Here is a 13734-nt window from a genome sequence, read left to right on the forward strand (position 1 = left end):
GATTAATTAAGTGAGCAAAAGGGCTGCGCTGCTCACCATCATGCATAGTAAGAGGACAGGCAAATGGATGGAGAGATAAAATGTAAAAAAAAGAGGTGAGCTGGACCATCCATCTAACTATTCCCCCTTGCCTCCCTCTTTTCTGTGTCTATATGGGAGAACAGAGAAATGTGAGCTTTCTATTAGAGGGAGAGGGTGGGGAGATGGAGGGAGGGGGGAGGAACACTCGATACGGTGAGGCGAGAGGAGAGGAGGAAAGTGAGACAGAGACGAAGGAAGTGAGAAGAGAGGAGTGCCATGATAGAAAAGTGTGAGGATATATGGAGGGATGGAAGAAGATATCATCATGTTAGGATTTAGGTGTGTCCTTCTGTGTTAGAGTTTTCATTCATTTAACAGGAGGGGCAGCACTTTCACTCACACACACACAGACGTGCATTTACAACACATTCATTTTTGCTGCGGAGGGACACACTCCCCTCCCTTGTAACTCCAGGGGAAGCGGCAGATTTTACAGCTCACACACACACACACACACACACACACACACACACACACACACACACACACACACACACACTCTTTCTGTTTTATCATCAGACAAGTCCTGTTTCAGAGTGGACTAGCGACAGAAGGATGCGCCATGAAGGTGAGCTCTCCTTACATTTGTTTAGTTTGTATGCGTGGTATCACTGGGCTCTCAGCCAAACATTGCTTTGATTAATGTTTGACTGTCATTACTTTGACTATCTATCCATCCATACGTATCTAACCATTTCCATCTTATCTTCTTACTTACTTATCTGGAGCTGAGAATAATGTAATGCTCTGTAGGTGTCGAGGAGAAAATGGTAATGTTCCTCTCCGGAGGTGTCCGGTGTTCTGACGTTTCTTTGGCTTCAAGTGCTTCACACTCAAGTGGCTTTTCAACTGTGTGAAATGTGCGTAGGGAGACTTGAATAGATTCAAGGATCTTTTGTGTTGATGCTCTTCTTGCTTGTTGTGCCTTGTTTCTAAGTATAAGGATTGTGTCTGTTGTGTCACGGATGTTTATATAATGGGAAGTAGCTCACATTTATTTTCACATGTGTATCCCTGCATGTGAGTGCTGGTGCGCACTTCAGTGAATCCTGGAGAAAGTGCTGATGTTGACTGGTGAATATTTCATTAAGTGGCATTTGCTGTTGTACACCAGATGCTGATAAAATGACACGCCAACCTTAACAACACTGTCAAGTGAAGTGCACCTCTGTTACTGGGCAGAGCAAGCAAGACTTTAATGAACAATGTGATCTTTTGTTTATATATTTGCAATGGGAAGAAAAGAGATTTGATTTCAGACATACACAGTTTGTGGTTTATTAAAAGTGATGCATTCTAGGATGATAAAACAACCAATATTAGCTTTTAGAACTAAAATACAGAAATGTGATTTATAAGAAACAAGGTTGAAATAGTGGGGTATATGTTCACTAATAGTAAACAAGAAATTGCACTACAGAAATGCCAAAGTTGATTTACTGTAATAGTATTTTTTGGAAACTGTGTCCACGACTGTCCACCAGATAGCACTGACAAGCTGATTTTTTTAAAGTAAAATGTCTGGCTCAGGACATATTTTAGTCACAGTTCTTCGATGAAAAAGTGTTTTATGGTTCTTAATCATGCATTTTATGTTTATATTACATGTAATATGATAATCAGATTCCTTTAAAAACTCTTTCAATCAAGTGTCTAGTAAAAATATGCTTAGAACAAGTCATATAACTTATAAACTGCATACAGCTGCATACAAAAATATCTATGAATTGATTTCACTTTGGGTAATATTAATAATAACACAACTTTCCAAAATATGAATTATCCCTTTAACTGAATACAGGAGTTGTAAATTCATTGCACACGTCATCACAGCATGTCTGAGGAGGACAGCCAGTCCCTCCTCACTGTAAAGTGACGCAGGCAGGAGTATTACTGTAACTGTTTTAAACTGTCATTTTATCCACAAGATAATCAAAGACAAATCATCTCTAGACCTTTACACCAAGTTTTTCCCTTTACTATTTCTCCTTCTTCCCCTCTGATTCCTCCTCATCGTCTCTGTTTTATAGTCCCATCAGTCTTTCATGATGTGTGCACACAGCACTGCCTTACAAGTGGGCTGCAGAGACAAAATGGGCTGTCCAAGTCCGACCTGCTCCGACTGACTATCAGTGGGGAGGACTGGAGGAAAAAGTGGGGGGTGTGATGTGAATGGAGGAAGAGAATAACAAGGTAGGGTTAGGAGAGAATTAGAAATACAACACTGTAGAGAAGGGAAAAGGAAGTGGTGAAAATCAGATTAGAGACAGAAGAGATGGCTTTAGTATTCCTGCTTGCAGACAGCATCAATATGCCGAGTACAGAGACACACATGATGCACACAGACAAACAGACCCTGAAGCCCATCAGACCATAGTGCAAAGAGCCAGCAGGAGAGCCCAAAACACCTCAAATTGTATCCATGGCAACTGAACCTCTGGCTCCCTGCACTGTTTGTCAAAAACAAAGGGACAGACAAAGAGGGAGAGTGTGTACACTGGACGTGATATCTCTTCAATGCTGGGTCATTTCTGGTTAGCCCTCTGAAAAGGTTTCATTACACTGACGGATAGAGCTTTAGATTCAGGGATATTTTCTTGGTGGATGTTATCTGTAGAGACTGATAGGTTACTCTTCACTCGACTCTCCCTGTCTGGCTTTACCTGTTGAATCCATCCAACTACACACTAATGATGCAAAACTGACTGATGTTTACTAAAGAGTAAGTGCATTTCTATTAAAAAATGTATTGTACATACAGAACCACACAATGGATAACCTGCAATAGTCAGTACTTAAAAGCCTTAGTTAATCCCTCCAAAGTACATATTATGTCAATGCAATCCAGTGACAAGTTCTTCACGTCATTGTTCACAAATAAGTCAAAATGCTTGGTTGTGTTGTAGTGCAGAGTGTTTTCTGATAAAAAAAACTATAGCTAAAGTTGTGATGACAATAATTGATGACAAAAGCACAAAGCGAGAGATTTTTTGCAAGGCATTTTTCATTTCATTGCAATACAGAAAAAGGAAAATACAAATCTGTTTACAGCTCTGCTTAGCACAAAAGGAAAAATAGTAGTCGTAACCAGAGGCGAGCTATTGTCAAGAAATAATATAAAATCCTTGGACTCACAGTATCAAAGTCTGATCCAGGCATATGGAGATATTTGGTTTAACCTGAGGAGCTTTTGTGATTCATTTTCCGCGTCTCTATTGAATTCAAATTGAAGTATTTTAGCTGATATATGCCTGTATGAATTTTTTGTCTCTTGGTTATACAAAAACAAAATTACATAGCTGTACAATAAAGTATTACTTCAACCATTGCGAAATATCAAACCAAAAATTACATTATTACAGAAACATAACCCAGGATTAACAATAAATTAGTCTGTTTAAGATAATCACTAACACACTTTTCAATGTATTTGCCTTTTACTCTGCAGGAAGTTTGACTTTCAGATCCAGATGTTTTTTTAGGCCATCAAAACCACTGAACATTTTTTTGTTTTTTTATTAATCATCACAAAAAAAGGGTAATTTAGTGTCAAGTGGCACCTTGACTGCATCATAGTGGATACAAACATTATGAATTTCACAATAAACAAATAAAAACTTCAACACACGCTGCAATGGCTCATGGGTAATGTAGTATTTAGTGAACACTCAGGAACTTTCCTGCATAACGGGTGTTCGCTGGAGTGTTGGAGGTCACTTGTATTAAAACACCATTTAAAATCTCCTTTGGGAACATAAAAGGGTTAAGATTCAGTCAGGCATCAGTAAAGATCTTACACAGATGTTATGACATTTTTTTTTCTTCAAGTAGCCCAGGAAACAAGAATTGCTCTTTTTGCTTTCCACGTCCAAAAACAGAAAAGCTTGATAAATTATTCATATGGACTACATTAACACAAGGAAGTCACAACCTGTTCCAGTGAGAGTGTGTATGTGTATGTGTATGTGTATGTGTATGTGTGTGTGTGTGTGTGTGTGTGTGTGTGTGTGTGTGTGTGTGTGTGTGTGTGTGTGTGTGGTAGTAGATAAAATATGCCTGTGTGGGTACAAAATAAAGTCCCACAAGCCACCAGTCACACACACACACACACACACACACACACACACACACACACACACACACACACACACACACACACACACACACACACACACACACACACACAATCTCTTCATGAAACCACCAAATCTGCAGTGTGGGTTGACACATTATCCATCATCCTGTGCTAACAAGGGTTTAACCAGGCAAAACAAACGGCACACTCTCAGGACACAACAACATCTTAGCAGAGAACATCAGATGCGAAGGAAAGGAGAGGATGTTGACTCTGTTGGGCATTGTTCGTACCGGAATTGATCATTGATTACTTTTACAGCGTGTATTATATATACACATTTCAGAAATCTGTGTATTGATATGCATTACCTTGATAGATTTGAGGGAGGGGTGAGCCAGATTAAATTGTACTACAGCAATAATACATCAGTATCATTTTACAGGTTTATAGCTGTTGTTTATGTGACAGATGGCATTGTTTTTGAAACCAGTGGTATACATTTTCACAGCTACAGATTCTGGGATGTTTGTCCTTGATATTCAGTGTGCTTCCAGTACAGGCGCTTTAGTCACTTTAATGTCTCTGTTGTTCAGTGTTTTGTGGAGCTCCTCTATTTCATGACTGCTTCACTCTGCATCAATTCTCATTACGCTGCTGTCACTGCGCAATTAACAGCTACATGAAATTCACCAAAAATAACTAGGGGTGGTGAACATGCAGAGAATTACAAATGTGTCCTAAAAAGATGTGCAGTGATCTGGAAAAAGATGATTAATGTGAACAGTGACTCTTGCAGAGAGTCTGTATTTTAGACATTATACACAGCCAATTTATTAAAGGTCCCATGTCATGCTTTTCTGGTTATTACCCATCCCCTTATGTGTTATGAAGGTTTTTATGCATGTAAACAGTCTGCAGAGTCACAAACCCTCAAAGTACGGCCTGTAGCGAGTAAAGCTCTAACACAGAAAATACCTGTCTATGCTGCCCCAGAACGCATTTGGGTATAGTTACGTCACGCAGACTTCCTCACACACACAATCTTTTATCAGCTGCAGCTCTGCGGATTTCTAAGCCTGAGACGGCGGGACGAGGCGAGGCTGTGAGTCTGTGTGTGAGCACACACAAACTCACAGCCAGGCTGCGGGTGTGTGTGTGTGCTCGGGCTGGTTTTCAATGTGTCTCGCAGATCGCCACTGGGCTCATAGGGAGGGGGGAATCGATGGCGCGAAAGTGGATAAAGTGTATTGCCCAGTGGGGCGAGAGTAAGTGCGTGTACGTGAGTCGGGGTGCGAGCATCGCAGTTGAGCGAACGACAAAATTTCCAGGTGAGCGGAGTAGCCGGGGGTAGAAATGAGCTAGAGTGTAAGAAGCGAGAGCTGCGCATTATGGGACGAGTGAGTCTTAGGGCGTAAATATAAACACGTTAAAAGTTGTGGGGAGTGTAACCAGAAAGGAGTATATGCGATAGGAGACAATATCATGAAGTGAGAGGACAGGATTTGCGCGAACAACCGGCGAGGACGGTGGAAGNGGACCCGTATTTGAATAATATGTGTTTTTATGCCATGTTTGTCATTTTGGTTAAGAAAAATCACTTGTATAATATTTAGTATTATATTTTGGTTCACAGTAGAAATATTTTATATTTAATTTTTTACTATTTATAATTATCGACATTTTTTTTACATTTTGAAAAAAATACGAAATTCCATAGAAAATCATTTTTGACCCACTTATAAGCTTGGGGTAGTAATACAAAAACTAAAATTTCTTAAAATATATAACATTTACATTTTAAATTTCGAATGGCATGATATCTAAAACATGTTTTTTGAGGAATAGCTGGAATATGATATGATAAAAAAATGTAATTACAAAGATACTCTAAGAAAACCTCACCGGGTCAAAAAAGACCCATGCATCTAAGGGTTAGGACAGGGGTAGGAGAAAGGCTCACACAGGGCAGACTGAATTGAGTGAGAGAGGGTTAATTGGGTAAGTTAGGGTGTGCTCAGGTCTCATCATGGTCAGCAGGGCTCTCATGTCATTTGAATGGCTCTATAATTGACTTATTTATTTTAAGAGCCTATAGCTGGGATCAATGGGAACAGCCCTGGATAAGGAAAGTAGCAGTGCATATGACTAAGATGCTGATTTAAAGAGAAAGCGACGATATAAACTAGGGATGTAACGATATATCGAATATCGCGATATCGCGTTAAATAGATCTCTCAATACCGTCGTGAGACTGACAAAATCTACCGCGATTTTTTTTTTTTATATATATTTTTTTTAAACCTTATTTAACCAGATGGTCCCATTGAGATCATCGATCTCTTTTTCAAGGGAGACCTGTCCAACATGGTTACAACATGAACATAAAACAACAGATAACACAAAAGGACATCGTATTTACAGGGCTACATGTACATAGCTAGAGACATTGACAAGTACCAACAGTATATTTATATCTGAAACTTTATTTATTCTATTGCAGGGTCTGATTATTATATTGTTGACACTTTAAAATATTACTATCCTACTAAAATGCTGTACAAATCAGAAAAACATTTAAAAAAAAAGTTTTCTTTATTTTTCAATATCGCGATAAATATCGTACCGTGGACTTTTTATCGCGATATTATCGTACCGTGAGTTTTTGGTATCGTTACATCCCTAATGTAAACTCATCTCTTTCGACTCCACTTTGAGCAATACAATTACTAACAAAGCACTTGAGTAGCACTTGAAATGTTTTGGCTCTATGAAACCTGATGTACTTATATGATTCTGTTTTCTTCAAGTTTGTATCTTCTAAGTCGCTTTGGATAAAAGCGCCAGCTACATGCAATGTAATGTAATGTACAGGTTGATACTATAAGTTATTAATTTACAGATGTGTTGAAATAAAGCCTTGTTAAGTTCAATGTGGTTTTATTGTCATCATGGTAATGAAAATGATGGGTTATAATCAGGGTCTATATTCATAAACACTTAACATGATATCTTGGTATATCAGTCATGATATCAACAAGATTCCCGTCATGATATCATGGCTTCAGGAATGCTAGGCCAACTGTTATATGTAGTTTTGTGTTTTAAAAAGATGATATAACAAGCAGCTGTTTCACACAGACATCTTTATGTCCTTGGTACATAAATGTAAGCTTTGGTTTAGTAATATTGAAAGTGCAAGGACTTGTTGTGAAGGAAGGATCAGCCTTGGTCAGATTGTACAAAACATTCAATGCAAAGAAAAGGACTCAGTCTCAATGGGTCTGCTCTGCAAAGAAATATTGTAGCACAAGGGTAAACATGAGTTCAGTTCAACAGCTATTGAAAACTAAGAAATATAAAATGTCTCTGAATTACACGCTTTCCCTGAAACAAACAAAGGGAAATATAGCTTATTATTATGCAGTAAAATGCAATTTTTCTAACTTTAAATACAGTACACTAACTAGAACAAACACACACATTTTAAGACTACTGTATTTTCAAATGTCACAAATAACTCACTAAAAACCAACATGGCTTTAAATCTTTTTCACATTATTGGCAAATGTATAGTAAACAGTAGCAGACTACGTCTTGTTTTCTATGAGATATAACCTTTAATTCATATTTTTTATGTTGTAATCCTCTCTTTGTGAATCACTATCATGATTTATCTCCCGTTTTCCCTCCGCCTACGGTCTCTCCTCCTCACACACATGCAGCATTTTAGGAGTGTATCAGTCCCTACAGGTCCGCTTAAAGGCCATGCAGCGAGCGCTGGCGTCTGTCTTCAGAGATAAACACTGACCTTTCCCCATTTAGTCAGTTATTGAAAAGGTCGGGAAATTGGGTAAAAGGTCAGCCAAAAGTTACAGTGAGGGGGAACAGACTGCATCGCCTCACCTTAACCTTTATTTAACCAGATAAAAACATTGAGGTACATTCTTACACATAACACAGACATATAAAATACAGAGAACACAACTAAGTAAACAAAAAGCAGTCACAACATTGTGCACATTTGGGAAAGGAAGAAAGGTACACTACTTATTACTGCAAGAGCAGCTGGTGGCAGACAACTTCAATTTAAAACAGGCTACAGGGATAAGTGCCATCAGTTTGAGTAAGAAGTTAGATGGTGAAGAACGTGGTGGTTAAAAAGAGACTATGTAGTCTCGAAAAGGTTCAAAATGGGTAATTGAATGACCTAACGTGGTTTTGAAACAGAGCAAATCAGGGACACAGCACCATGTTCTTGAGGGAGAAGAAGAGATCGATTCCACGTGAAGCGAGCGAGTATCCAATTCCTGGCTCCTCCTCTCATTGGCGGCTCTGGAGAAAGGGAGACCTCCCTCCTCGAGTTCTTGTGTCCGATATCACGTAAATCAGAAGATTTAGACGTTGTGTGTTCATTGTATAACTCCACACTCCTTTTCTTCTCGTATCCTCATTCATGACTTTTTATTTAATGCATTTTAACGACTGTAATCATTGTTAGCGTGAAACCGGAAGTGACGTCATGTGAACAACGGAATTGTCTTTCAATAAAGCTTTTTCGAATAAAACTGTACATTCATTTAATATTCAGCAATAATAACATCTCAGCGTCAATACATGTAGTGTTAAAGTCAGTGTATTGTTATTTTCACCTTAAATTCACTTTTCTCAAAAACGTAAGATTAGCCACATGCTAGTGCTAACCGGAGATGAAGAATTTTCAGAATAAAAGTTTTAAGTTAAGAGTGTGCGTGAACTTCCGTTTTTTTCAGAATTAAACCCGAAATATTTAATCTAAATTACGTCATTAAACATTGATTTTAATTTCTTACAATTGTTGGTTTCAATTATTAGTAAATGAGATACATTTTGGCATGCATGAAGATAACGGTAAGCTTAAAGGAGTTTCTCAACACTCATTGCACCTATTGTTCCACTATTAATCCTTCCTGGTCCAAGTGTCCACATCCAATCAGAGGCATATCCATTCTCATTATCGCAGAAACCCATCAGTTCTTGTGTTCTCCGGATAAAAAGGAGTATCAGTCACTCACAGACTGTTCCTGCCTTCAGACATCATCTACTCTCAAACTGGCTGGATGCATTCTGTGCAATTAAATGACTGTTTTCATTGCTATACAGAGACATTTCCATGAATAACACACACAATTATCCAAATCTCCCTTGTGAATACATGACATGTCGGATTAACCTGGACGATGGATGATTGCAGCAGGCCTTTGCAATCCAATGCGCTAACCATCAGTGTCGATGGGCCCCATGTGGGAATCAGTGAATAGATCAAGGGATAAGAGTGCAGATAGAGACGGAAAGAATAAATCGAGAGCAGAGATCCCAGGTGAGCAGGAATTGATGAGTTTTTTTATAGAGTGTAGGTATGGGGCTGCATGACTGCCAGAGTAAATCTGGGAGAGATTGGAGCGGCTGGGACTCGTCCGCAGACCGCCTGAGACGTGATGGATGGCCTCGCCTTCAGTTTCTATAGAGGAGAAGTCTTTCTTTTACACAGTAGCAATTCAATTTAGATCAACTTTATTTATAAGTGTTATACAAGAACACAGGGACAAAAACTGGATCGTACCAAAAGACACTGTCACTTAGGTTGAATTAACAAAAGGAAACGACTACAGCATCGCATTTAACTCAAGTGTCCAGAGTTTGTGTAGCGGTGTGAGCATTTGCATTTTGTGGAAACCTGCAGCACACAAATGACTGAATACAAGACTGTGTACTATATATAAGAAGTTACAGAAGAACAAGTACGAAAGAAACATTATTGGATGTGAAATTCCTCCCCAATTACTTTTAATCAAATACTACATGTCCCCAATGTCAGGTTCACTTATTACTGTAAAGCTACTCTCATCAATATGTTATTAACATTGGAGTTATTGTTATGGAGTTGCTCATAGTGGCAATCCCAAGGAGAATTTTCTGCCAACTCTACATTTCCCAGCAGGCAGCTGTTTCAGCTCATTGTTTAGCTGTGTGGTCCTTTAAGTTTTATATGAACAAAATCAATGAGACATTGAACCTACCGTACAAAGATTTACCACCTTAATCTGCTGCTCACAAATGTACCTTTTAGGTCAAATGTCTCCACTCCTTGGCGTTGTTTGTCGTCAAGGAAAAAATCTATATTACATGTTATCCAAATGTTAGGTAAGACAATGTAAGAGACAAAGCGTTGAACATTGCCTAGCATTTAAAAGCTCAAGAGCCAGATGTGTAGATGGGTAGATGCCGGAGACCAAAACAGTGCTAAATGGACATAAACATTAGATTAAGATACGTGAAGGGGTCACAAAGACATGACTTTGTGACCTTTGCTTACACATTTGTAATCCTGATTTTATAAAAAGGTAAGGATATACAATTCAACCTGTGCTGTTTCCAACAAGGAATAGAAGCAATTAAGATTAAGATATTGTCATAAAAATGTCATTTATGGAAAGTATTCTGGCGAGGTATCACTTGACAAAAGTTCCTTCAAACATTCAACCTTCGGGGACCCAATCAAAGCACCTCGATTTTCACTGAGAGAGAATATTCAGTGCACAGATGTTCGTCCTCTATAAAATGCTAGCAGAGAGCAGCGGCTGATTGTAAAACATTATAGAGGAAGGAGATGGGAAAAGGAGGAGCTGCTCAGATGTGATTGCATTCACACAGATTTATAATAATTAGTAGCATCATTATAAGGCACCTTGGAAGCAAGAACATTTTGCAGAGAGAAAAGTTGTCTCTGACTTAGTAGAAATGTTGAGACTTTCCCCTATTTGACTAACAAAACACATTGCCATCCTTTACATAAACATAGTATCCAAAACAAAACAAAATATGGCACAAGGGAAGAGGGAAGAGGATTTTTGATTAAATGCTGTTGTCGCCTTGTTGCATTTAATTTAAAGTGCTACATGCTGCCTTTCCCCTTCTGTATTCGAGATCATACCCTCCTGTGTGTGTACTTGTCGTAAAGATGGATGATGTTCCTGTTTTATTGATTCACCTCAACGATGTTGTGTGTATTCAGACAAAGTGAAAAGTAAGAAATTGGCATTAAGCCAGGCACTTTTTCCTGTTAGCTATAACATTTTCATTACACATGGTGGTGTATAGACAGGCAGATGAAGTACAGAGAAGTGAATAATGTTGTGAGTCTATTTTTTTACCCATTTACTTTGTGAACAACATCGTAAAGGGCTTTATAAAGAAAGAACAATGGGGCCGCCAGTCTTTGCCCATTAAAGCATAGAAGATATTCCAAAGAAAAGCTATTGTCCATAATAAAACTCCCATCATCAATTTTCATCCATTGTAAGGAAAAGGCCATCTGGACCCTTGGGTGTGTGATTATGTTTTTTAATCACATCTCAGCTTGCAAGATTAAAATGCATAAAAACATCATGACAGACTGTTAATTAACATTAAGGAGCAATGACGCATCATGAAGGGGAGTATAAATGTAAATAAAGACACAGTTGTAAGAAGCAGCTTTCAGGTGTGTCGTTGCCACCTTTGAGGTTGAGAGAATCAGACTGGCTGTTTCCTTCTCTTTAAATTAAGATAAGCTTAGATAAACTCAATTAAAATGAGCTTAACTACTTTAAGATAATGGTCTCCTAGCTCTGGGTTCATATTAAATATATACACACAAGATTTGTTTTCATCTTCTCGTCTAACTTTCAGAAAAAAAGCAGTTTATCCGCTCCCAAAAATCCATTTCACATTTACGATGTTGTGATGGATACTTCACTTCTACAAAACCAAACAAAACAAAATAATTGCAATTCCCAATCTGTCGTATAACACAATGCCAGGCTGGAAGACTGAAGTGAAACTAAATCTCAATTCATTTTAGGAAAGCGTAAGTAATATGGAAACATAGAAGCTGTCATGTTTCTTGTCAACGTGAGATAACCTTTCATTGAATTACACGTGTAATATACAAACACAAGTCGGTTTTATATTCTAGTCAAAGCTTCTGTAACACTGTCATCGACACAAAGTGAGCAGATGCACAAACAAACTTGACAGCTCTGTCAAACAGACTGATAGCGGAAAATCTTCAAAGACATGCCTGGGCTTCCAGCCATTACACACTAACCGCCAAGAATCTGGTCATCCATTTATTTATTTTATTTGACCAGTGGCGTCAAGCTGAGATGATCACTCCTTTTTTCAAATTAACCAGAGATGGAAAAAGGGCCCTAAGCCAACCAGCTACTGCACTCTGTAATTCAAAGTCAACTGGATTTGCTTTGTAGTCTTGAAGACATTTCTTAAAGGTGGGGTTGGTAAGTTTGAGAAACCGGCTCGAGATACACTTTTTGTTATATTCCATGGAATGCTCTTAACATCCCGATAGCAATGAATATCTGAAGTGCTTTGACAAAAAATCCATAAAAAAATGTCATCTTTGGAAGCTGTAGTACTGTAAAAAGCACGACCAATCATCTGAGCCGGCCCGGCTAAAATAACTGGATGGCCTACCTGCCTGTCAGCCTTCCATCTGTGCACAAACTTATCTCGTGCCCTCATTGGTCATGTGCGCGTTCGTGTGTGTTGGAGGAGGGGCTCTGTAAGGAAGTGGCAGATTTTTTCCGGCTGTGTATTTTTAAATTCTAGCGCACTCGAGCTGGTTTCTCCAAAATTACCTACCTCATCTTTAATCATGAAAAAGGGTAAAACTTTAACTTTACATACATGACCAGTTGGGTATATCGTTTTTTTAAAAAGCCCTGACCTGGATGACAAAAAAATCTTCATTAACATAGCACTGTGTTTCTGGTCGAGGGCCATATTATCAAGAAGTCACATCCTCACAGTGTTAAGCTTCTGTGATTGTGCTTGTGTAAGCGCAGATCGGTTTGACTGCTCATCCAGCTGGCAGGGCATTTGGAGCCCTGGATTCACTCAAGAGACCCAAACAGACAGACAAAGAGAGGAACTGAGAGCACACTGTCTCTGGAGAGGTGCACTTTTCATAAAGTGGGAGCAGGAAGCGGCTCAAAAGGTGACAGGCTGTGACAGCACGAGAGAGCAGCACAGTCTTTTCTTAGATATTAACCACCAGACAGTGTTTCCCCTCTGACTTTCTAAAAGTACAATAAAGTACAGCCTGTAATGACACTGAATTATCTTGGTTAACAGAGAGATGTGATACTACTGTATCTGGAGCCCTCAAATAAAATGATAACCTTAGTTTCTCTAATACTATTACTAACTGACAATAACACCAACTCATATACAAGCTTACAAATGCATTTAGTGTTTGCGAGAGTTAAAGACTATTATGACACAAATATGAAAGTCAGCAACTCTTTTTATATAATCACTTGCGGTTAACTACGGAGCCCCCTAGTTAACTCAACATAAGCAGGAAAAAAAAGCCCAGAACCCGCCCCTGATTCCCCCCGTAAACCCCCCTTTGGCCTTAATACATACAACACAGGTGTTTGAAAAACTGCATAGTCAATATAAATAATACCAATTGCATGTAAAAAAAAAAAAAACCTATGCACACACAAATTCATATTATAGTTGGGGGCCTAGGG

General features: G+C 38.7%; 1 protein-coding gene across 1 annotated transcript in view; it reads left to right on the forward strand.

Annotated features, from left to right (window-relative positions):
- The first annotated feature begins 523 nt into the window (after positions 1–523).
- The window catches only part of LOC104957363 (inactive phospholipase D5-like), a 39739-nt gene continuing 26528 nt past the window's right edge, over positions 524–13734 (forward strand). The window contains exon 1 of the mRNA XM_010784985.1: positions 524–649. Coding sequence (XP_010783287.1) covers positions 644–649 — 6 coding nt within the window. The 5' untranslated portion in view covers positions 524–643. The remainder of the gene's footprint in view (positions 650–13734) is intronic.

The sequence above is a fragment of the Notothenia coriiceps genome, unplaced genomic scaffold, assembly GCF_000735185.1.
Source record: "Notothenia coriiceps isolate Sejong01 unplaced genomic scaffold, NC01 NC01_scaffold00026881, whole genome shotgun sequence".
Classification (NCBI taxonomy): Eukaryota; Metazoa; Chordata; class Actinopteri; order Perciformes; family Nototheniidae; genus Notothenia; species Notothenia coriiceps.